At 36.7% G+C, this 25790-nt stretch overlaps 1 protein-coding gene across 2 annotated transcripts; it reads left to right on the top strand.

The window, feature by feature from the left end:
• On the top strand, positions 1 to 24404 carry LOC134848326 (tripartite motif-containing protein 3-like). 2 transcript variants are annotated; one of them, XM_063865729.1, is made up of 12 exons: positions 1 to 158; positions 1048 to 1256; positions 1621 to 1804; positions 3142 to 3382; positions 3813 to 4100; positions 4375 to 4389; positions 9758 to 10019; positions 13080 to 13354; positions 13871 to 14164; positions 16943 to 17037; positions 17325 to 17618; positions 23679 to 24404. In XM_063865729.1, exons 2-12 carry the CDS (start codon positions 1114 to 1116, stop codon positions 23832 to 23834), a joined length of 2247 nt encoding a protein of 748 aa, XP_063721799.1. In that variant the 5' UTR covers positions 1 to 158; positions 1048 to 1113; the 3' UTR covers positions 23835 to 24404. The 2 variants fall into 2 exon arrangements, with proteins under 2 accessions (XP_063721799.1, XP_063721807.1); XM_063865737.1 differs by lacking the exon at positions 4375 to 4389 and having other exon boundaries at positions 23679 to 24403.
• Positions 24405 to 25790: the final 1386 nt, after the last annotated feature.

The following is a 25790-nucleotide window of genomic DNA, read 5'->3' as shown; positions in this document are numbered from 1 at the left end:
ATCAACTTGAGTTGCTTTCAGAGTTAATTGAGTGGACGGGATTAAATAGTGAATATCAATTCGTCTCTCTTGTTTGCGTTGTGCAATTGAATGCTCGGAGTCAACCACTACTTGATCTATTGTCTCCAACCCAAACGAGAAGCGAAAAAGCGAAGCAGGTGAATATAACGTTGGTAAACAGTCGACTTAAACACATTCGGTCTCCAAAAAAGTTTTGTTTGTGCAAGTTGAATATACTTTCACAAATGAACATTTCTAAGTTTGGGTGTCGTAAACTAAGCCCCCTCACCCTTGCGCTAAATTCACAAATGCTTAGCCGTTGAATTATTTCTTTATAGTGGTGGTGATTCGTTACCATGTAATATAGGGGGGGGGACATTTATGTATTTCAGTGTGGATGGGTCGTAAAAAAGTTTCATGAAATTTTTTATGACCTCAGTTTTATTTTCGGCCCAACAGATTTCTACTTAAAATTTGTCGCCTTTTTAGTCGCTCGGTGAACGATTTGGAATTTTTTAAGGCTGTTTTTGATGTTCATCCGATACAACCATGAAGTTTTTGTAGCTGTACTTTTTCCAACTTTTTGAAGTTATAATTTCAAGTAATGTTTTCAACTTCATTTTTCCACTGACTATATTGCAGCACAATGTGTAGGGCAAGTTTCAAGCTAGTTCAATACTGGTTGTTGTGTTTTGTCACAGGTTTTCATCAAAATGAGCTTCAGTTTGAAACAAACATTTGAAAATTTTACACAGAGCTAAGTTCTACACCTCTGTGTAAATACTGTGCTAAGTCCAACAATTAGCGATCCGCATCGATTTAACTTGAATCTGCCACCTATTGTAATATATCACCCCCGAAATTCGAATAGTTGTGACATTTAGCCCTTTTCTAAATGAAGGAAGTTTTCCAATACAATTCTAGAATTTAATTAATTGATTGGCTAAAGCAAATTTCGGAAGTGAGCTAGAATCATATGATGATTTGACTTATTTTATTGATACGAAATTTTAGTCTAAATTTCCTTGAACATTGCCATTTTTGAAGGAATCGGAGGTGAAAGCTACCATTGAAGTAGACGAGTACGACAGTGCGAAATAGAAAAGGAAGAAGATGGCTTCGAACGTAGGCGATGAGCAGCTGGAACATCTGATCATGTGTGCTGTGTGTCTGGAACACCTGAAGAGTCCCAAGATGCTCTACTGTGGACACACGTTCTGCAAACTCTGTCTCACCAGCATCGTCGCTAAAAATAAGTATGTAACTGACCTCGGCTAATGGATTCAACTAGCACTATCAAGGAAAACCACCATAAGCTATTAATCTCATTGCAAATGGCGTGATGCTAATAAGTCTAACGCCATTATGCGTTTGTCAAGTTTAAAAAATAAGTTGAAAACAAACCGATGTTGTTTTTTGGTTCTTTGTACCTCTGGAGTTGCTTGATGGTATTTATTGTCATTGTCATCTCTTTTTTAACTGTCTTCTGTCAGTTTTTTGCTGTAATTTAGGATTCTTTGGGTTGCAAAATGCTTAGAGTTTTATCAGTTGTGTGCAACAGGTACCCCTTGCCTATCAATTATTACATGTACCGTTCTCTATTCTGTGTTTGTGGTTTAGGAAGCGTGACACATTGTCGTGTCCCGAATGCAGAACTGAGCACAAAATCCCACCGGCGGGCATCGATGGGTTCCCGGACAATCGGACCGCTGCTGCATTCGTGGAGATCTACCAGAAGAAGCAGGGAAACCAGCACCAGGCAGGCATGCACTGTCTCGAGTGCGGACTAGCCCACAAGACCAAGGTCAGAGAGAGAGATAAAGAGGGTTAAAAGTTAAGATTAAGAGAGGCACTTAAGAAAGGGACTGAGCCCCAAATGTAGACCACATTGTTGCAACCAGTTTACTTTTCCAATACGAAGTTTTCAACTAGGATGGCCGGTTGCTGTGCAAGTAGCACAGAATGTTCCGTGCTAGTTGCTCGGAACATTCCCTTTTTTCTAACTCTTTAGTACAGATGGACTGCATTTTTTTGAAAAACTGCAAGAACGAGAAAACTGTTTTTACACAGGTTCACTAACCGCTAATATGTTGTATATTAGACAGAAAAGAGGTAATTTTTGAAAGTAAGAGCATCTAGTTGAAAAATGCGAAGGAACATTGTTTTCGGGTGTGTTTTAGTTTTTTTTCTTTTTGTTTTCCTCGCAAAATCATTTAGTAATCATTGGAGAGAGTTGAGTGATATATCAGATTAAAGCCCTTTCAGTCGTGATTTGAACGATACAAAAAAAATTTCTCATTGACGAGAGAAACCAGTTTGAAGTTTTTTATTTTTGGTCTAATTTCAAGCTGACAAGGTGAGCGTGCAGGCTTACAAGATTATTTATGCTTAGTTTCAATTTGAGAATCAAAAATTTTAAAATTCAAAAATTTTAAAATTCAAATTCTTCAAAACTGTTTTCCAATGGGCTTATTTTATGATGATGGTCGTATAGATCTTTTTATCACACCACGCAGAAAAAACGACTCCAATACGAAAAAAATTTTTTTGTATCTTTTAAGACTGGTCGGAACATTTTGTGCAACTTGCTCAGTAACCGCCTATCTTTATTATTGTTTAAATTTGGCGAGTTTGTGATATTGAATATTAATAAATAATTATAATGGTCCGCTAATTTTTTTTTGAATTATTTTTGTGTGGATTTCTAAACGAGGAACGAGGCCAGTATATGACTTAAAGATAGTTTATTAGTTGGCAAGCGGTAAATGTGTGGATAGCACAGGCTTTTTCAACCGCTCTTTTCAGGGAAATATATAAAAAGTTCCAAAAAAGTGTTTGTACGTTTACTAACCGTTAATTTTCGAAACTAAGAGCGTATACTCATTTTGATTTTTCGCTTGCTTAAAACAAAATTATACGGACCAGTTTTCTCGACACTGAATAATTTACATACCAGTTTTCTCGGCAGTAAAGTATCTTTCTGGAATCCGAGTTGTGACTGCATGGGATAGTGTATGATTCTGAACTCCATCATTAACAAGCTTGATTTGAGGTTCCGAAAAATGAGTGCCAAATGCACTCTAGACCAGTGAAGCCAAGTTGAGTTTGGCTCCATTTGATTGTTTTGTTGCGTTGATGTAGAAGTGTGAGCACTGCCAAAAGAGTCTGTGCCCGGAGTGTTTGGAATTCCACGCGAAGCAGCTGCTGCAGGAGACGCGTAGACTGGCCGAGATATTCCAAAGGGAGGTGAGCGTGGTGTCCCAACGTTACTTCGAGACCAAGGAGGCTCACATCTCCCAGCTGGCCAAAAGTCGCGAGGACGCCAAGACCGAACTGGCTGAATTCTGCAAGTCCGGGATGCAAGCACTTCAAACAGTTCAAGGTCAGTCTAATCATACACCGTCAAGTGTTGACATAAAATCACTAGAGCCACCGATTGCTATGGAAAAAACATCAGCTTGTTCCGATTTAATGTTCAGTCTTCGAAGTTGAGTGTGTTCGTTTGCTATTTTGGTTACACAGTCGAGCACAATAGTTTGCAGTCTGATTTAGCAGTCCATTGCAATGGAAATTTGCTATTTAGAAGAAAAGTGGAAAGTTTTGAATCTAAACTGCAATGAACGTGTAATCATGTGTAGAAATCCCGTTGGTTTTAATCCCGTAGTTTCCTCAGTTGTTCTTCCATGAATGGTTGTCGAATTTGAATGGTTGTCGAATTTTCAGAGATCGCTTTTTGATTATTTTCCGCCTCTGCATGCAAAGTGCTGTTCCGCTTTTGAACCTGTGTCTGTCATTAATGTTTACTTGTTTAGACAAATGGATGACGGAATTGCAGACTCAGTTTGAGCGGGAGCAAGAGGCATTTGGTGCCACTGAGGAGGAGATGAAGATGAAGATTGCCGAGATCCTGTCGCAACTGGAGGCCGCATCCAAGTGCTCCGTGGAGGCACACACCACTGCAGAAACTGCAGCAATTGTGGCCGTTGGTGAAAGTGGCGCAACCGCTCCTTCAGCAGCCGCGCAGTACCTGGACGTGACTAAGATCATGGACCTGAATCGAGAGTGCAGAAAGCGTATCGCACAGATTGGAGAGATCAAAGGTACGGGTCTGATAGTTACTGTTGCACCTTGTGAAATGCCAAGAATTTCAAAACCTGGGATGTTTTAAGGATTTAGAAATCAAGACTTAAATCAAGACAGTCGACTATTTTTTCTGGTCTCAAAAATTTTTTACGTGTCGTAGTCTTGTGTGGGAGTTTTAATGGACCTCCAAACCCGTGGAATCTCCTAAATATTGACAGGCAATGAAAAGATAAAAACAAACAAGTTTGCCTTCTTTTCAATACTGGCTTTGTTAAAAGCGTTTTATTTCAGCCTCTTCTGCAAAAAGTTTGTATTTTATGTGCATAAAAGACCACAATGAAGTTGGTGTTAATGTGATTTTCTCACTGTATAACTGTCTAGTAGGTCATAATATAAGTTAACGATGATGCATCCATAATCAGGGTGACCAAATGATAATTTTGTTCCGAAGAGAATTTGTTAGCTTTCGTGATAATTTTTATCCTTGTGAAATGAAAGGTAATAATACGCTAGCGGATTTAAAGGTTCATACGTACCAGGAAACCAGAAAAAGTCTTCAATTTGGTACTACTTCAGGACATTCATTTTAGGTCTACCAGTATTTAAATTTTTTAAATCGCTTTCGGAGCTGATACAAATTTTTGAGGAGTGGGAGGGGGAGAGACGTAAGAACATAAGGCCGATGTCAAGCCAACACTTAGTCCAGTTTCCAGTTTATAAATTTGGTTTGAAGCTAGCACGGGATCATAACTACTATTCTGAACACTGTTCTTTACGCTTCACATCGTAATATCACGCGTTGCTGTAGAGCTGCTTTAGCTCAATTCAACCATTGATATGAATTCCTTCAAATATGAATTTGAACAAAAGTTTTTGCTACCACTGGAAAGGTCCTGGATTTTAAGAAAAAATTGTTTCCAGTGTTTCACGAATACTGTGTACTTAATGCGAAAAATTTCTTTTTGCAGCCAATTTTGAGACATTTGGAGTGTTTGAGATATGCTCAAACACTCCAAAAAAGATGTATTTGAGATTTTCTTGGAGTGGTTTTAACTAAAAATGATCTTTTGAAGACACTTATTTAGTTCGTGTGTGTTTTCGTTTTTTTTCAGTAAAAGGTAACTGTTACGCGGTCAGATATTTTTTTGTAGCTCGTTCGGATTTTTTTTTGTTGAAAGGAAGAAAAATGTCGCTCTCCACGTTCTTTTGAAAGTGGATTTTAGTTTTTACACTAGCTTGTGTGCATTATTGTATTAGTACGAATCTTAATTTTTTTTACCTAACTCGCAAATAAAAGTGTTCATTAAAAGTGTTCACTTATTTGGTGGCACTTTTGCTATAATTACGATCTGGAGCGTTGAAAGTTTCATAGCTTCTGTTCTGTTTTATTTGTGGCTTGTATTTGTGATTTCTTAAGCGTCCGTGGCTGAGTGGACTCATAATCTTTCGGTCGAAGATCGAATTCGAGACGAAACCGATTTTTTTTTACTAATTCGAGGCTTATTTCTACTTTTTGAGTAATGAATGTAGTCTTGGTAATTTTTTTTTCGGGAAAGTCCTACAGTGCTCTAATAACTACAGATGTGCATTCATATTGATGCATTTATGAATGCACTTAGGTATATATGCCCTTTTTGAGTTCAATTGAAATTTATCTGCTGAAAGTTACGTAAATAGCACTCTCCAAATACGAACGTGGAAATGGCGCAAAAATATGAACGATTTCTAGTGACGAAAGTGGAATTTAATTTTTAGATTTCCAGCGGAATATAAACTTTATACCTGTTCATCCAGTTTTCTCAAGTTGAGTTGATGTTATCAAAAAAAGCTCCCATCATAAATTGCTCTACAATTTCAAAGAGCTTAATGGGCATCTATTTTTTTTGAAATTCGAAAGTTGAATTTCACTTCATAGAGCTGCCTCTTTTGTCGTGTTCTAGATAGTTTGCGAAGCACAGCTTCGCATCTTTGTAAAGTTTGCCGCTGGAATATAAAAACCTTACCTAAGGGCCCTGATTCATACGGTAAACATTTCAACATGCGATCATTTTTGAACTTGTAAGATGCAAATGCCGGGTTGGACTTCTTCAATGCGATCTCTGTGAGCATAAAGTTTTGTGGGATATGCAGCTTTTAATCTTTTCCAGTTTCCCTTTCCCCTCAAAAAATCATCAAAGAAAATAAGAAAGTTGTTGAAAAGTTGTTCATGCATTATTTTGCATGTAGAAATTGGTGTGAAAATTTGTTTGCCTGTTCACGCTGGCACGTTTTATTGCAGTTAAGATTATAAACAGTCTTTTTAAATAGGCTTCCATAAAATAATTTTTCAAAAAATCCAAAAGAGCTTCAGCTTGTCAAAGCGCGCCCAAATAATTTTTTTGAAATTCAGAAAGACTGGTTGTTTGACACTGATTTCTCCGTTGAAAAAGAATCATTGGAATGTATTTGAGTAGAAATTCTCAAGGAAGTTTTCTAACTTTTCAACTCAAAATCTTCAAAAGACTTCTTGTTGAGAATATCTTTCCGCATTTAAAACATTGATTATTTTGCCGTTGTTTTGCTGATTTGCTGGCGCGTTCGAGTTTGTTGTCCTTTTGTGTTCTGTTTTGTTAGCTTGATGTATTTCCTTATACTCAGCTTCCGAACGGCGTTTTTTTCAGCAGGTTAATGAATCCCATTGATTATTGTTTCATATTAATAGGGTTTCCTGATGAACTAGCATGTCCTTGACTATAGTGTTTTATGTTTTTGTTGTGTTCTTGTCCTTTTATCATCTCCTTATGGCATAATCATAATGGCTAGGGTTCTTCGCATGTTTTTTAAAACTTTTGAACTGTAGACATGTCTTGTGCCCAATCTTCCTCTCAATCTACACAGTCCGCTTTCGGGGATAGTTCGACCACTTCCATATAATTGTTCTGAGGAATTGTTTTTTTCTTCTGCAATCTACAGATGAAGTTGTATCTTTCGAATGCGATAACATTTTCGGTGACGAAAAGATCTTCTAGTTCTTTCAGAGATCTTTGGTTGTCACCATCCGTATCGGCTTGTTTGATGGACGTTGCTTGAATTGTCATTGCACTTATGTCCTAGGCATATATGATATACTTTTTTTGCCTTTGTGTCGACGTGGTCCGAGGGGGTTGTACGGCACCACACTTCTTTGCTGTCGATTCTTTACCTTCCATTATAAAAATTAACTTTTTCTTATTTTCTATATTCTCTGTCAATCTTTTGGGTCTTCGTCTCAGCTGTTAGTTTTTGTTTGGCGAAAAGTTATGGTGGTCTTTGAGTTCATTTCAGACAATTTCGTATTAGTTCGCTTATTTTTTTCTGTTTGGGAAAATCGCCATTTGGAGACTGTCTGCCATTTAGATCATTACACCCAGGTTTTATCGCGTGCTTACACCAAAACATTGAGTGGAATTTTTCATCATATACCGTTTCATAATTACTAAATCTCGACACAGATATAGAATATAAATTAAGTCCAATTTTGCTTAAGGTTCGAAAGGGCTGCCGAAATATTATGGGGTTTGTCCTGATGTGGGCATCCGTGTTGGTTTGGAGAATGTTATCTCTTTCCGGGCTAGTTAAATGCATGCTTCTTATGAATGACACCAGCAACGCTCGTGTTATTATACGAATCCACATTTTACAATATTAGTAGCATATTTTTGTGCTAACTAAATATAAAGTAGAGTTTCACTTTTATAGGTCGTGATGTTTCTGTTTTTTAAGAGTCATGAACGTAGTTATTACTCTTATATAGGTCTTAGTCATGTTTTTTCTTTCAGGAAAAATCTTAGTTTGTTCACGCTCAAGTTTGATCTTATGCGGTTTAGGCTTGATCAAAAAAATTAACATTCCCCTTGTTCAAAATTGAAAGTTATTTTTTCGTTTTTTCTTTATTGCAAATGATGAGTGTTCTGAAGATATGGTGCTACTCGCAAAGCTACCAGCTACTATTGTTTAAATTGGCTTTAAACATTATTTTTGTCCTCTCCCTTCACTGTTTCAAATCTGCATTTGCCTTACCCTGAAATATTGCTAATGACGAAATATCGTCGTTGTTTTTGTTCAATACACCATTTACTGTTTCTTCTTTTTTTAACATAAAGTAGTGTTGTATATGCATTATCTGACGCGATTGGTTTTTATATGTATTTTGATATCAAAAATAGCTGTCGAGGAATTCGAAAACAGGAAATTTGTTGTCACATTGCTTAAATACTCGTCGATAACATCCAATAATCATTTGTTCACCCTGATACTTTTTCATGAAAATTTTAACCTGTTACCCGACTGACCGTGCTGGCAGTTTTTAAAAGTAATGAACGTAGTGAAGACTCTTATATAGGTCTTGCTGATTTTTTTGTTGTTTTTTTTTTCAGGAGAAAGTCTTAAAGTTTGTTCACGCTCAATTTTGATTTTTCGCGGGTTGACTTAAGCGGGTTGATTTTTTTTAAGTTCAGTGCATTTCTATTGTTTAAAGGAAGGCAAACTCCAATATCGCACAGCAAAATTGTAAAGGTTACGAAAAACGTGATCGAATTCTAATTTTGAAAATGGAAATTAATTATCAGATTTCCCAGCGAAATAAATGTTTTACCTATTGATCCAGTTTTCTCAAACTTATCAAATTGAGTTAATTTTAACAAAAAAAAGTGTCGATTAAAAATTGTTCTATAAAATCAAAGAGCTTTAAGGCCATCTAATTTCTTAATTCGAAATTCAAAAGCTGAAGATTTTTGAAAAAACAATTCGGTTTTTTTTTTTCAGTTGCCTTGCGTTCATTACTCTTTTCCAACTGTCAGTTGGCTATGTTTCACACTGTAGAGTATCACAAGAGTCCCAATTTCACAAGCAACAGTATCTCAAAATTGACTGCTTCGGTTCGTGTGGCGAAAATTTGTCGCGAACAATAATTGGTGGCGAAAATTGGTATCATTTCAAAAAGCGCTAATTCGCCGAAGGTCAATTAAACATGATCAATTGGGAAAATATAGAAGTTAGCTGTCATGTTTTAAATACTGTAAATGTCTATTATCCAAATTCACTAACATTATACAACAAGGAAACAGCCGTGTCTTTGTGGGCGTTGGGTTCTATATGAAATGCTTTACGGAATTACGAAGCAATGAAACCTTTTTCTAATTGCGTCGTCAATATAGCAACCTTTTTGTACGCTTAAGTCAACGTCAAAAAATTTAATGTGTACAACCGACAAGGCCCTAATGTATTGCATGTGTTTAATGCTTATTATGTCAGTATTGCTTACCTTGTTCAGACTGTCTAGACTCGTCACTTGTGCTGTTTTAATTTGATTTTAATTTTCTTCGCCAGTCAATTTTTGATACTCGCTCTGATGAGATAGTGTTCTGGGTATTTTTCCGTAATTTTTAATAACTCAAATACTCGAAACGTAAGAGGAAAACGAAATTACAAAAACTGCTTCAGTAAGCCAAAAACACCGTAGTTTAATCAAGGTTCTCACAATTAACAAAATGTAGAAACCTAATGGTAGGTATCGCAGGATTCTAACGGCAGGTATCGCATGGAATGCGTATTAAAACGATTGTCAAAGTTCTTAATTTGTCCAGTGATACCGATTCATGAATGTCCAGTTTATGACGATAAAGGCAATTAAGCTAGAGGCTTTCAATATTTCCAGGTCTCTCAGGAGATACGGCTCCTCGGGTTGTGGCCCGACGAATGGAGTTCCGACACGTCACTCCTTCAACTTTCGAGAAGAATTTCATGGTTCTGGGGAAGGTGTTGGTGACCTCAAATGGGTCAGATAGTCTGCCCAATCTGCCCTCGATTGTGGCAGTGCCATCAGCAGGAGTGACAGGGGACGGCAAGTTGTTCAAGGGAACCAGAGCTGGCAAGTGCTACAATGTCGCACCCTCGTACACTACTCGATACTATTTAAGGTAAGTGCAATCTGCGAACCTTTCATTTCGAGACCCATATAAAAATGTTACGAAAAAGATTAATTCGGATGATACTTTTCATCTAGTTTTTTTAAATTTAAAAATGAATTTTCTGGGCACTCAAAAAGCACCAATACTTTGTCGACCTTTTATTGGCGCCGTCCAAAATGATTTTTTAAGCTCCTCAAAATTGCTTAGAAACCCTAGTTTGACCGATTTTTTGCGCTGCAGTTGATTTTGTTGAAAAAAAAACTAGCCAAAAGAGACGCGCTCCTCACTTAAAATTGGTACTTGTCGCCAAAAGTGCCTTTAGAAAGTTGACCGTGTAGATTGGCCAAAAGTTGATGTCCTAAAATAGTACCAATGGAGTATCCTTTGGGTGGCTAGAGATTCGATTCCCTGAAGGAGAAGGGAGCGGCGTCTGCCCCTTCTCCCTAAATCCGCTTCTTGAATTGCCGCATATTATTTGGGCATTTTTAGTAGCAAAAATTTCAACGGCATGAATGTTTTATGATTACATGAAAACATTTGAATGCAATAATTTGGTTGTTTTTGACTTTTTTTAAGTGTCCATGAACGTAGTGAAAACACTTATATTGGCTCTGATGCTTTTTGCTTTTTTTCGGGATCATTTTAAGGATGCTTTTCAGATGCTTTTTTCAGAAAATTTGATGAAACGCAAATTTGATTTTTCGCGGTTTGACATGGTTTTTTTAAAGTTCAATTCAAATGCATTTGCTAAATTACTCTCTCTAATTGAGAAAGTGGAAATGGCGCGTCAATGATCTGAAATTTTTGAATGAACTGGCTCGAAAAAAGTGAATAGAATATGACCTTTGGATCCATTTTTCCTTAAATAGGCTATTTATATGAAAAAAGTGTAGATGATAGAATATTCTTGAAAATTATAGAGGTTCAACACTTAATTACCCTTTCCAACCTTTTGTTTGTTATGTTTGTACGATTTAAAACTTTTGTCTGGTTAATGTTCAGTATTATTGGTACATTGGGGAGAGCAAGTACATTTCAGCCGCAAAAAAGTGTTTTTTTGTCGTTAGAGAATTTTATCATAGGTTTCAGCACGCGGCGTCATTTATTGCAACACTTGTCCTTTTTATTTTGTTCTTAGCCAATTTTTTTTGTCTACAGCAACTTAGGTTTTTCGGTTTTTGGCCAATTTTCGAATTTTGGCCGCGCTAAAAAAAGTTTCAGATGAAATTTTGGGTTCCCTTTGTGCTACCTTATTTTCTTCGGCCTGTTTTTGGGTTTTTGCGACGCAACTGTACTATACGTAAAATGCTGTGAACTGAAAGATATGCGCTAAATAGATTTTCCAGTTGAACGTGTTCAATTATAAAGTTGATGGTTTTTCTATGTAACTGTTTATGGCTAAATTTATGTCCAGTTTATTGCATCGGCAATTATCAATAATTGGCGTGTTTTAGCGACACAAAGTTTTTTAATTTCACGATGAGAGACTGAATTCTCAATTTGATTATTCTGCAATTTTTAGTTTATTTTAATTTGTTTGTTGATTTAAAACAAGAGTTTTGGGAGAGAAATTTTGAAATTGTTCTATAGCTTTTCTTTGATTGGATTTCTTTACTTCAGTGTTTGTGGTCGGAACATTCGGTGCTTCTTGCACAGCAACCTGCTATCTTTGTTGTTCCGACCATATAAAAATGTGGAGGAACTCTGTATTCAAGTTAGTTGTAGTTTTTTCTTTGTCTTTTTCATGCAACATCAGGTATTACAGATAATCGTCGGAATGGGTTGGGTGTGTATAATATTAAAGCCCTTACAGTCGTGATTCGAACGACAGTTAAAAATTTGATTTTTTTTCTCTTACGAAAAAAACCAGTTTGAAATTTTGATTTCAAGTTTATTTGATTTCAAGCTAATAAGGTTAGCTTGCAGGCTTACAATAGCTTATTTATCTCTAAGTTAACCCGTAAAAACTTAGTTTTACTTGAGCAAAATTAGTTTTTGGAGTTTTCAGCGCCAATTGGAATCAAAAACTTCAAAGTTCAAAAACTTCTGCAAAAGAATTTGGAAATTTTTTTTGATTTTTTTAACGGTTTTCGTTTTTCTAGTCATTTTTCTACAAAAACTAGTTTCCAATTGGCCCATTTTACTATGTCTGTCGAATATGCTTCAGTTCTTTTTTAGTTCAAATCTTCTTAGCAGAAAAAACGAGATAAGTTTGAAATTTTTTTAAATAATGTAGTCGGAACATTCTGTGCTACTTGCACAGCAACCGGCTATCCTTTGTTTGTTGTCAGCTTCGCTTCCCATAGTACGGAATTTCATCACAGTTTTTTACTTCAGTTAGAACACATTTAGGTTTTTCTTTTGGTGTAGGTAGTTGTACTTCAAGAGGTTACTTCGAAGTTTGTTTTGTATAAAATCTGTATAAATTATTTTTTCTTGAACTTTTTTTTATTGTAATCTATCATTTTTTATTCATTTTTATTCATTTCCCTATAACTGTTTTTTTTTAATTTTGAATTTTTGTCGATTGTACTTTGATTTGTCGATTGAAGTTTTGTGGCCACTAAGTTTCAAAAACATGAAACAATTTGTAAATTTTCTGTGTCAGTACATATGTCCTTTTATTTATCGATTCTATGTATACGATTCACTTCTGTGCCTAATCTTCAACCGCAGCGGAAGCTCCTCTTTGCGCCTTTTTATTTGTTTTTGTTTCCGCTCGTTTTTTTTAAATTACGCTAAAACTTAAATTCTTAAAAAATCAGAAAAAAGTTCTGAAAAAGCTACTTGTTGAATTTTTGCTGTTTCATAGTTTTCAGTTTTTGATTATAATTTTTTAAGGTATCGCAAATGTTGCGAAGTGCTGCTTCGAATCTGTGTTAATATACTAATTGATGCTAGGTTCAGAGCGCTAGATGCAATCATTGGACTCTCAATTCTGAAACGAAATAATTTTGGTTTCAAATATAGCTGCAGCAACCTATAGTACTTAATAAGTCTATAATAATAAGTACTTAATAAGTACTATAGTACTTAATAATTCTTAATAATAAATGTATTTTTTGTCAGATTGAACAACAGATCCTCAGAGGGTTACGGAGACCTGTTGTACCCGTGGGGAGTGGCCACCACCAAAGACGACCAGATAATCGTGGTTGACGATGGAAACCAGAGAATCCACTTCTTCGAGGCCGACGGAGTTCCCCTCAGGACTTTCTCGGCCGCAACTGGAGCCACTTTGACAGCCCTGGCTGAGCAGGGAGGAGGTCAGCAACATACCCAGAATACGTCGCCAGGAATCCACGCAGCGGCAGCGCAGCCAGAGGCTAGACCTCAGCCACAAGGTATCAACCAATATAATCAAATAGGTCTGCCCCCTAAAAATGCAGGCTCTTCAGTCATATAAACACCTACCCGCCCCCTCTCAAATGTGCTCGAAATGAAACGTATACCAGATAGTTTATGAACAAAGATTCATAGCAATTGGTTCCCTGATCGAGGTAAGATTTTTTGTTACGGGTGAACGGTACAAAACGAGAGAAGCGATGCTTGTTTGTTGCTTCCGTTTTTCCTTATGACGATTCCGGAAATGGTTTTCTATTCGAATGAGCTAAAAGAGGGAATTGAACTGCTGCTCGAAATGAAGTTTAGTTTTTGCAGTTGAATCGGTTCGTGCAAGTCATTTGAATTTCTCCCTTAAAATTACTCTTTACGCGTTTGAAGTGGACTGATTTTGAAACTATCATAGAAACCCTTGATTTTAAGCTTGTTATTAGTGTTTCTTCAATGTTCATCTTTAGTTCAAGATAAAGATCAGTGCTCAAAATCATTTTCGATTTATACCGTGGGACGAGTTTTAGGTACACTGCCATCTTCAACGAATGGAGCAGAAGCTGCTGCTGCTGCTGCTCCTAAGGCGACAGTCGCAGTTCCCGTTGCTGCTGCTGCTGTCCCACCGATGGCTACACGCTCGGTGGAGCGAGAGGAGTCGTCTTCATCGGCATCTGTGGAGAGGGAGGGAACTTCACATGCGGCCGAGCCCATGTTCCTGGAGCCATCTTTCCGCTACATCAGTGGGGTCTGTGTTGACGACAAGAACAGACTTTGCATTACGGAAGAGGACACGGCGAGACTCTACTTCTACTCTGTCGGAGGTGAAATAGATCCTATGTATTAACTCGTTTTTTCTTCAATGGATGTCGATAGATGATGCACCCAAATTTTTTCAGCGTCTAGCGATAGTTAACTACGAAATATTACGATCAGCAGTTTCATTTCAGTTATTTGGTTGCTAAATGATAATGAATTAACTTAATTTCTGGTAATTTCTTATTGGTCCGAAATTGATAATCTTAAGTTCCCTGCAAATCTAAAAATTTCCAGCGATTGGACAAAATTTTGGGGTGAAAACCCTAAATACACTAAAATAGCTACAACAATGAGCCGTTACTTTGAGAAGTGGGAACGAAGTATGATGGTTTATTTGTTTTTCTTCTAAACCAAAATCACAGCTAAACAATGGGTTCTGTCGAGTGAAATATCTTTCCGCATGCGATTAGCAAGCGTTATCAAATCGAAACGTGTACTTTTTTCGTGGACAATTTGTCTACCAGAATCATTGAATCGTTTTGAATAATTAAATTAATTCAAATTCCCCGTATTTTTCGGCACATCACAATTAACCTAGCCTAAATGCTTGAATGATTTTTAAGGCTTATTTAGTGTCAATGAACGTAGTTCATACTCTTATATATAGCGCGATGATTTTTTTAAGGAAAATTCATATTTGATAATTTATTTGGTTATGTCTATGCGTGGGATGTCAAAACCCTTTTGTTCGAATCCGGCCAGGACCTGTTTCTTCTTGCGACCTGAAAAAAGCGCTCAAAACTTTGTTCGGCCTATCGTTTGTCGGCTGAGTTTTTCTATATAATGGAAAGTACTTTTGATTCAGTCTTCCAATTTGTAAATTTATCAAATTTTTTCGCTTTCCGTTTTTGCTTCCAAAGTTTATACAACTTCAATGCTTTCGGCTCGTATTACCTAATTTTGCGTTGTTTGAAAGTAAAATAGGTTTAAACTTTTTGTGTTTCTGTGGTAGGGCGGAGAGGGAGCTCGAAATTTTTCATGAATATTTTGTTTTCGTTTCTACTGGCGTTCCAAATGGTGTAGCGATAATGTATGTGTATGTGGCGATAATTTTTTTTTTCAGGAAATTCTTAAAAATTGTGTAGGCTCAAAGTTAATTTTTAGCGGTTTGACTTTTGATTTCTTTTTAAGTTCAGTTCATTTCCTATATCAAAAGGAAGGCAAGCAAGTGAGTAAAAGTTCACGGAAAATGCGATCGACTTCTATTTTCGAAAGTGGAATTTATTTTTTAGGTTCAACAGCGAAATAAAGATTGTTTTAATTGATCCAGTTTTTCAGATAGCTTTAAGGGCATCTATTTTTTCTTTGAAATTTGATAGTTTTCAAAAAACAAGTCGTTTTTTTTTGTTCAATTGCGTTCATTCTCTTTTTTCCAACTGCCTGATGGCTATGTTTTATCGCTGGTCATTCGGTTTCTCGACTTGTTTTCCTCAAGTTATGAAATATAATGTAATCTAGAAATTTGCCTCTGTGATAAAGTCCTGTTAGAAGTGATTCGGACCGAACTGAAATCGGTCTTTCAGGAAATTGGTCCGGGCTGTTTGCTTTTCAGACACTATTTTTGGGGGAAATGGAATAGTTTTTGTTATCTTCATTTAAAAAAAAATAGTTTGTTCGAAAGCATATTATAATATGTGGGTAAATCGTTGAAAAAAGTTTTTTCTGAAGAAACTTCAAATTTTCTGAGATGTTAGTTCTTTCACCTTTTTTTGCTGATAATAACTGTGTTAGGGACATTCTGTGCTTTTGAACAGTGACCCGCAGTGCTTTGTTGCGCTTTGCTTAAGAACGTTTACGTCACAAAATTTGCTAATGTTATGCCCTCTTTTTACCTGGTTTGTTCTGAATTGTATTTTTGGTATAGGTTTAACTCAAGCGAGTTGTGATTTTTGAAGACGATTTTAGAAGTCGACTACTGTCATTTAAATTAGGATAATTATCGCGCGATTTAAAACGTAAGCGGCAAACTAAATCCTTCCAATTGAACAGAGGTAAGCAATTTGCTCTTACCTTAATATAATATACGGGTAAACGGGAATAAAGTTTAAAACTTAAATAAAAAAGGTCGATTTTTTCGATCATTCATAAAAATCAACGTTATTTAGCGGAAACCCTTATATCGATGTATTGAAGCTTTTATGGCTAGTTTTTGCCGTTTTTTTGCTCGTGATTGCAAAGTGCATATTTGCCGGTGTAAGTTAGGCCTCGTAATGTTTTTCGTTTTTTTTTCAGAAGTTCAAATTTACTTTTTTGCGGTTTGGTTTATGTTTCTTTAAAATTCGGTTCATTTTCTTTGTTAAAAGGAAGGCAAACTCGTCTATCAAAAGTGTAAAGGTCACAAGAAACGTGATCGATTTCTTGTTTTGAAAGTGGAATTGAGTTTTCAGATTTCCCAGTGGAATAAAAAATTAACTTATAAATCCAGTTTTCCAAATTTGGTTAATTTAATCCAATAAGTGTACATTATAAACTGTTCTAGAAATTCAAAGAGCAATAAAGGCATCTATTTTTAAATTTAAATTCGAAAGTTCATGATATATGTTTCAAAAGTCATTATTTTTTTCCTATTTGTTTTTGCGTTCATTGACTCTTTTTCAACTGGCTGTTGGCTATGTTGGTATCGTAGCAAGTGTTTTATCTGTGGTGTTTTTTTTCACTATTGAAACTTTGTGTTTCATTTGCTTGCCTGGAAATTAGCCGGAGCCCATTTCAGTTAAAGAAATTAACTTGGCTGTCTCGCTCGGATGTGTAACCTATTGTGCAAATTTTGTATATCATTTTAGGTGAGCTGGAGCAGACAGTGGAGCTAGGTGGAAATGTGAAGCCACGTGCAGTGTGTCTGGACACTCAAGACAACATCTACGTATCAGATGTCGAGGTATATCCATGCACGTACACTTGCAATCGAGATCTTCTGGTTATACCGCTTTTGAAATCTCTGCTTTTAACTATCGCATTTTCCTTTGAAATATTCATTGCGTACTAGCATACGTACGGCAGGTTTTTCATGTGTTTTTGAAATCAGAGACACTGTTGGCATGAAATCAATAAGTTGTTCAAATGTAGTTGGTACAGAAAGGTATTTGTTTCAATTGAGTTTGGTACATAAGTTAACCTCAACCAAATTGATCCCATTTTCTATGCCAATGTTTTCTGTTTCCGCAGAACTGTTGTATCTACAAGTACAACTACAACGGAGAACTGTTGCAATCTTTTGGAGGACGAAGTGTCTTTTCCCGTCCCAGTTTCCTCGCTTTGAGCTGCGACGAGGAGAAACTCATCGTGAGCGACACTCTTTCACACAGAGTTTTCATCATGTCTGCTCACACTGGCGAAATCATTACGTCATTCGGAGGAATGAAAGGTCACCATGACCTCATGTTCGAGGGTCCCTGTGGTATCGCGATTGACGGTGCCGGAAACATCAATGTCGTCGACTCCGGCAACAACCGTATCCAGGTAAATATTTTAACAATTTATCAAGAGTCCATGAACGTAGCTCAGACTCTTATATAGGTAGCGATGATTTTTTTTCGTTTTCTTTTTCAGGAAAGTTTGACCAGGCTCAATTTCAATTTCGAAAGTGGAATTTTATTTTCCCAGCGAAATAAAAACTTAATTAAATTCAATTTTTTTTTCAAGTTCAGTTATTTTTCGCAAAGTGTCAATCATAAATTGTTATTGAAATTCAAAGGGATTTAAGGCCATTTTTTTTCTTTGAAATTCAAATCAGTTTTTTGTTTCTTGCGTTCATTGACGCTTTTCGAACTGTATGTTGGCTATGTTTTGTGATGTGAGACCCAAGTTCTGCAATGCTCGTTTTCTGCCAAGATTGTATCAAGCGGGATTAGTTACAAAAGCGAGTGGCCCTTTTTTCTTGTTTTCACCTCTTGAGAATTTTTACACTGTCCGATTGTTACTTAATGGCATGCGGGATACGTAGGCCATGACAAGCATATTCGGTCTTTATACTTAAACTTGTAAAAAACCCCTTGTTACATCATGAAGTTGATCTTTATAGGAGGTGGGGGAATAAAAAAAGCCATGTGATTGAGCAAGCGTAGTGTTATACACGAATCCCATTTTCAGCTCATTTCGCAAAAAAGCTAATATCGGTGGCAATTTGGCTTCATAGGGAGTTTAATAGCATCTCTTTATTAGATGCAAGTGTTTATCAATTTCTCTTTACTAGTAGCAAGTGTTTATCAATTGTAAAGCGACCGTGGCGCAGATGCGAAGACTTGGTAGTGCCAGTCTACATGTTTGCGGTCTACAATATCCAATCTTGATTACGGCGCAAAGTAAAAGTTTTATTTTTTAAGGCTTTGAAACATTTTCAAAGATTTATTTGTGGCTAATTTTTGCCTGTGTCATGCGATAGTACCCCAGATGCGAGGACGTGAAACTCATACTGTACAGGTCCAAGGTTCGACTCCGATACGTAGCAAAAGTTGTGTTTTTCATGGCTCGTTTGAACCTTTTCTTTCCTTATATCACCTCTAGAGATACCCTTCGCTTTTTCTCGCTTATGTTTGCGAATTCCAGCTTCGCCTTGGTGTACTTAAATTACGACTTTAAAAATTGAACATAGACACTAACTAGCTGTTTAAAAGTCAATGAACTTAGTGACGACTCTCATATAGGTCTTGATGATTTTTGTTAGTTGTTTTTCAGGAAAAGTCAGAAAATTTGTTCGCGCTTAAATGTGATTTTTCGCGGTTCGACTTTGAAGTTCAGTTCATTTCCGTTGTTACAAGGAAGGCAAACTCCACTATCGAATAGTAAACGTCACGGTAGTAGTATCTAAGGTCACGGAAAACGTGATCGACTTCTACTTTCGGATGTGAATTTTATGTTTCGGATTTCCAGCGGAATAAAAACTAAACTTTTGATCGTTTTCTCAAATTGGGTTAGTTTCCTTAAAAACGTGCCAATCATACATTGTTTTGGAACTACGAAGAGCTTTAAAGTTTCGGAAGTGAATTAGTACTAATGAACTTAGTGAGTACTCTCATATAGGGCTTGGTATTTTTCATATAGTTTGATGTTTTTTTTATTTTCAAGGAAAAGTCTTAAACTTTGTTTGTTTGCGCTCCAATTTAATTTTTCGCGTTTCATTGTATGATTTTTTTAAGTTCAACTTTTCTTTTGCTGAAAGGAAGGCGAACTCCACTCTCGAACAGCAATAAAGTAAAGGTCACGAAAAACGTGATCAACTTTCAATCTCGAAAATGGCATTTAGTTATCAGATTTCCCAGCGAAATAAAAATGGTTCCTATTGATTCAGTCTTTTCAAATTGCTTTAATTTTTTTCCAAGACGCACCAATCATAAATCGTTCGTGAAATTCGAAGAGATTTGAGGTTATATATGTTTCTTTTCAATTCGAAAGTTGATTTTTTTTGAAAAAACAAGTGTTTCCTTGCGTTCATTACTTTTTTCCAAACGCCAGTTGGCTTTGTTTTTAATTTTCAGATTTCCCAGCGGAATAAAAAGTAACAACCAATCCAGTTTTCTCAAATTGGTTAGCTTCATCAAAAACGTGCCAATCATTTATTGCTCTGAAAATACGAAGAACCTAAAGTTATTATTTTTTCTTTTTATGTTTCCTTGTCTGCATTGACCTTTTCCAACTGCCTGGTGGCCATGTTTGAAAATGAGAGTTTTGGGCACTGATAGACAACCAGTGAATTTGTGACGCAAAAATTGTATTGACTTGACCTAAAAGACGAATTGAGACGCATTTGCAAAACAGAAATAGAATCTTTTTTTTTTATCTTAATTCATTTTCTTTCTCAATGAGAGTTTTGGTTGTCCGATGATTTTTCAGGCAAACAAAAACCTAATACCTGGTAGGCAACTGATATAAACAATTGCGAAAAAATTAGATTTCCTCAATGCTGATCAATTATTGATATTTGTGTTACGGAAAACGTTAAATCTGAATATGATTGTATTCTAGAAATGGCATAAATTATGCATTTTTCTTTATCGATTGTTTGATGGCTGTTCAAGGCCAGTTTTTGTCACTTGCGATGACAGATCAGTTTAAAAAGCATCTGATTTCTCATAGTTGCAGTTTGCAACTCATTATTGTGTTGCGTCTAATTTGATGGTCGTCTTATTTGCTTGATCTTCATGTAGGCCATTGATGAAACTTTTGAAAAATGCGTTTGAGTAAGTACAACCACCTGCACCTAAGATCTCGCCCTTAATAAGTTTTTTTTTGGAAATAGATTCAGTATGAAGCATACATTTTAAACAAGAGCTTAGAATGTTTTACTTCTGAAAAACTAAAAACTTTGATATGGAATATTTATTTTGTACCCTATAATTACCAAAAAAATATATTGACAGTTTTTTTCGCTATTTTTTCGAAGTAATTACTACTAATGCGTTTATTTTCCGGTTTCCCATTGTGGAGGGGTTGGACATCCGGAAAGCGCGTAAGAAAAGGTTCAGATGAGGGCATTCTGAATACCATTCAAGCTATTAAATGCAGGACAACACGTTTGTACATGCGATTCGATCAGAGCAGTCTGTGGATTTAAAGCCATATGTATTGAGGTCTCGTTAAACACAACCGATCCAGCGTTTTTAGGCCTTCCTGCTGGTGTTTTCCCTGGGACTGAAACATGGTTTCTTGATTGTAGCGCATTGTCATTTTCTCTTCCGTTAACATGGCCATACCATCGTAGCCGTGACCGCACATGTAGCTTATCCAGATCAACAAGAACTGTCATTTTAATTGCTGCTTCGTTGAAAACTCTGTTGTTGTAAGTGATTCCAGTAATCCTACGCAGAGCTTTCATATCAGCACTCTTGAGGAGAGCTGTATATTGCCTTGGTCTGCGCCAGATCAGAAGAACTGTTGATCAGAATTGGTTGGAGACAAACTCCGTAGATATGACACCTTGTTATCAAGTCAGAATTTTAATTCAGCAGCAGAGGCGCAATTTGCCTCCATTTTGTCCAGAAAGCTGCTATTCTGACCAATGATGCACGTATTGCGTCACATTCAACGGAAGTCATATCACCCAGATAGCAGAACTCTTTGACAGTGCTCAGGCCTTCTAATTGATTAATCCGTAGAGTAGAATTCTGATTTGAATAATGCTTGGAAGCATTTTTGCATCTTGGACAAACATAAATAGTATTAGGTTTAAGGATTTTCCGAAGGCTACTGCATTTTGATGCACCTATTGATTACAAGAATTGCAGTGTTTTGAATTGGCACCGACTGCCCTCAAACAACAAGCGCTTGGATATTTTCCGTTTTTTTGATGAATTGGCTTTTGGCCTGAAATCAAATGCTTTGTCTTATCCACGTTGTTTTTTAAACTGCGTTTCTGCTAAGTCTTGTTCCAAGTATTTAATTTCTCAATAGACTGGGATTCCCTTTCACCGGATATCACAAAATCATCTGCATATAGCATATCCCATGGAACGAGTTTTTCGTAGCCTCTTGCATTTTAATTATAAATAACAATGGGCTAAGTGCCGATCCTTGATGCACGCCTACTTTAATTTCGTAGAAACTTGGCATCTGTAGTTAATCTACCACCCATAATTCCAAATTGCATGTTATCTATTTTCACAAATGTCTCAGACGTTCCCTTGTACTTTTTGAAAATTTTAAATGCGTGCCTCTCAAGGATCCACATTCTAACGGATCGCCTTTTACTTTGTAAAAGCATCTTTCACTTTCGCTCCCGTCGAAGGGGATTAGACCAGAGTCCCAGACTTGCTGAAGGATTTCTAAAAGTCCAGCAAGTCGACAATCCCTGGCAAATTTTATCATGTCCAAAGTTAGCCGTTGGTCCTGGGTTTTTCTTAGTTTTCATTTTTCTCAGTGCAAATGCCACTTCCTGGATAGTAAATTCCTCCAATGGGCCAGCCACTGGGGGGTATAACTTCCGTTTCAAAGGGAAATGTTCCATTTGAAAGTTTTAAGTAGCTTTGCCACTGCGAGAGAACATCTTGGTCGCAAGTCAGGAGTTTTCCATCACATTCAAGGAATTTTGCTCCAATGACATTCTTTTGATTTTTTAAACGTTTGCTTGGCAAGGCGGAACATTTTAAGCAGTGTTTCTGTTTTTGTCAAATCTTGCCACCATTTCTGGCTGGATTTTTTTTTGGTTCAGCAAATAGCTCCGATATATCACCCGGTCTTCCTCATTTCTATACCTCTGCCACTTTTTGAAAAAAAATCTCTTCTTCTCAACTCCTTTGCCCAAATACTTGTTGCAGCACCATGTTTTTCTTTTTCTCGCTGGTTCTCCGATAGTTTCATCACATACGTTTTCGCTTCTTCTACAATTTTTTCCCAGTTGGCCGGTATTTGATTATTTTCTAACTTCTTTTTTATTGCCTCTTTGAACTTGATTTGGCTTTCTATTTCATTTAATTTCCAAAATTTTGTTCTTGTAACTGGTTTTGACTTATGGCGGTAAATCGGATCTTTAAGATTGAAATCAGACAACAAGTATGTGCTGAGTACCACATTCTTCGCCCCTGATAACTTGCAAGTTTTCGACACAACTTCTCTGCGACGATCTGGGTGGAATTTTCTACACTCTTAAACGTACAGTAATCCTTTTCCTAGCGTTTTTTGAAGAAAGTGTTTATGACAGCTAGATTTTGTGACTGGCAGAAATTGAGAAGTTTCTGACTTTCTGAGCTTTGAGTACCAATTTCGCAATCAAATTCCTGGCGCCACCCTCCAATATGTCCATTCAAATCACCTCACATGTTAATACAAGTTTTAGGCGCATAAAACGTACATTTGTTCTACTGACTTACAGTACGTTTTCATTAAGTCGACCATTGATAGCTATTGCAACACCATTTGTGCCTTCTGAGTGTCCTTGCCAGAAACTCTTAAATTTGTGCTCGCCATCTCCAAAACTTCATTCACAACCATTTCATTTCAAAAAAAAAACCGACACAAGGTCTTGTAGACAGCACACCGATATCTTTATTTTTTTTTTAGAGTTTCGCATATTTCAAGGCATATTTTCTTTTTAGTGTGCCAAGGTTCCACGAGCATAATCGTAACGACTTCTTTTCTAGGGTGGGTTTTTTCGTCTTATGCATGTTAGTGTTAGTCATATTAATAGTTGAAACCGTGAGATTCTTAGCAACCCCTCCCCATTTAAGGGGCGCACAGTACTGAGGGCTATTGCTTGTTTGATTTTCTATGATATGATGGGAGCGGTGCCCATTACGGAGCATTTTCAGACCGAATTCTTTATGGACCGGATGCCTTTCCTGCCTTCCACTCTCCTCCTTTTTACGGGCTTGGAACAGCCAGTTCTATCTTAATAACAAGAGAGGCCAGGCGGAGTTTCTAAGTACTAAATGAGATTTATTTATTTCGCGCTCAAAGTTACTTTCTGAAAAAGCTATATTTTATTCCTCTCAGTATCGACGGTATCGATTTAAGGGAGAAGAGATTGTACGGTTGATCCATTGTTTAGTCTACCAATTATTTAGGTAATGTTGTTTATGTTTTCATTAGGTGATCACGATGAACGGTGTGTATGTGTCGGAGATTGCCCTGCCCTGGTATTTTGAGGCTACAGACATGCCCGGAGGCTTCAGAGACGTGGCGCTGTTGTCATCTGGAAAGTACGCTTTGACAGACCACGCCAATCACAGAATCGTCATTTTGTAATGCAATGCAATGCAGTCAGTCAAACTTTCTACATGGATTACCCACCAGCAGAATTGAGTAAACTTAAATTGTCCAAATAATTATTAACAAGTGGTATTACTGTTAGTTCTAATTTTAGAGTGATATTTAGTTTGATGCTAAGCTTATTATCTATGGGCTCTGAATTGCGATTTAATTCAAAATCTGCAATTTCTGCACCATTTTGCTAGCTTCTATTTTGGCAAACTGCTATTTCTGACGACCATATATTGATGTACTATGGATTTACTTTGATATCTTCTGGTTAAGCTGATAAGCTCGGGTACTGTACGTCCGTGCTCAAACAAATCGTGAAACCTCGTCCTCTAAACTTAAATATCAAAGTTCTTAATATATTGTGCGTTCAATGTTTTTTTTAAAAAAATGATTCATGGCTTTTAATCAACTTTCAATGTAATGAAATCTGGATTTAAACTTCCGCTTCTTTCTTAAAACAATCTTGAACTAATTTTTCAGTTCATCCGCAAAAAGAAAGAAGTTGAATCGTGAAGGTGCTAACTGGGTTTTAGCCAGAAAGAAAATTTTTTATTGAAACGTTGTTTTGCATAGAGATCGAAAAGTATACTGCAAGTTCCAAACTCATATATTCTGCCGTTGATACGTATCAGTCAGCAGCTATTAATAGAAAGTGATGGTGGATCAATTAGAATAAAAAATAAACAATAAAAGCCGGTTAATATGAACGTAGCTCACAACATGTCGGACACTGTAATCACGGCGACAAATCCAAAGCTGATTTTTTAAAGTTTATTTTTGAGAGAATAAAATTTAGCCTCGAAAGTCTGAAAAATTGACCAAAGTGCTTCCTCAAAGCAAAATCTGATGTTATACTATGTTTTATTACGAGTTCATTATTGTTAGATAGCATAAAATCAGCGCTGCTGAGGGTTTTTATTCCGGCCATTATAATTAATCCGACTTGAGAGACACGGAATGTTTGTTAGTTTTTTCTTGGCACACAATTTTTACACATGAGTGGTTAGTGTGTGAGACTCTTAATCTCCATTTCGCAGGTTCGCATCTCAGAGGTAGCTGAATATTTGCTAATTGGGAGCTTACTTCTGTCAAGATTTTTGCAGCGACAAACGGTTGATTAATAAGGAGTGAATTAATGAGATTTGAGTGATAATTCCAGTAGCAAATCAGATCAAATATATATGGTAAATCACCCGCACAAAGTTGCTCGAACCAATGACTAAAGGTCATGTTTCACCAGCTAATTTTAACAAAAATCGGGAAGTGATCTTTCAGTTTGAACTGAATAAGAAAGATCGGCTCTTTTCCACTTTCCCCCCCCCCCCCACCTTTTAAAAATATCGATTTTTATGTTTGTTTTACGTGTTATTACGGCTAAATGCGTGACGTTACGCTGTAAAGTATGAAGAACAAATCTGTTCATAATTGTCAATTTGTTCACCATGCCAATTTTCATTGCATTATGACAACGTTAAATAAGGTTTCAAAAATGAATTTGAAGGGGGGGGGAACTGGAAAAGAGCCGAAAGATCAATTCCAGTTCAGTTAGGAAAAATCACCAATACCCCGCCTTTCAAATTAGGTGGTTCCTAGTAGAATGTCTCGGAAAAATGCAGTTTTGCACTTTCCCAAGTTTTTCGGCAATGCGTCTGCAGGCATGTTTGCTGTTGGTAAAAAGGTTAATGTCACCTTCTTCTGTTCAACTAACTCTCGAAGGAAGTGTAGTTTTATGGCAAAATGCTTCGTCTTGCCGTGGTTCATTGAGTGTTTACTAAGGGCAATACAAGCTTGGTTTATCAACGAAAACTTCTAAAAGCCTATTACAAATTATGCCTAAGTCGCTAAGTATGCCCTGTAAATGAACTCCTTCCTTTACTGTTTCGACCACAGCATTGTGTTCTGCTTCGGCTGTTGAAGTTGATACACAACGCTGAAGTCTGC

Source organism: Symsagittifera roscoffensis, chromosome 1 (assembly GCF_963678635.1).
Source record: "Symsagittifera roscoffensis chromosome 1, txSymRosc1.1, whole genome shotgun sequence".
Classification (NCBI taxonomy): Eukaryota; Metazoa; Xenacoelomorpha; order Acoela; family Convolutidae; genus Symsagittifera; species Symsagittifera roscoffensis.
The sequence above is the reverse complement of the archived record's forward strand: the minus strand, read 5'-3'. Positions and strand labels throughout refer to the sequence as shown.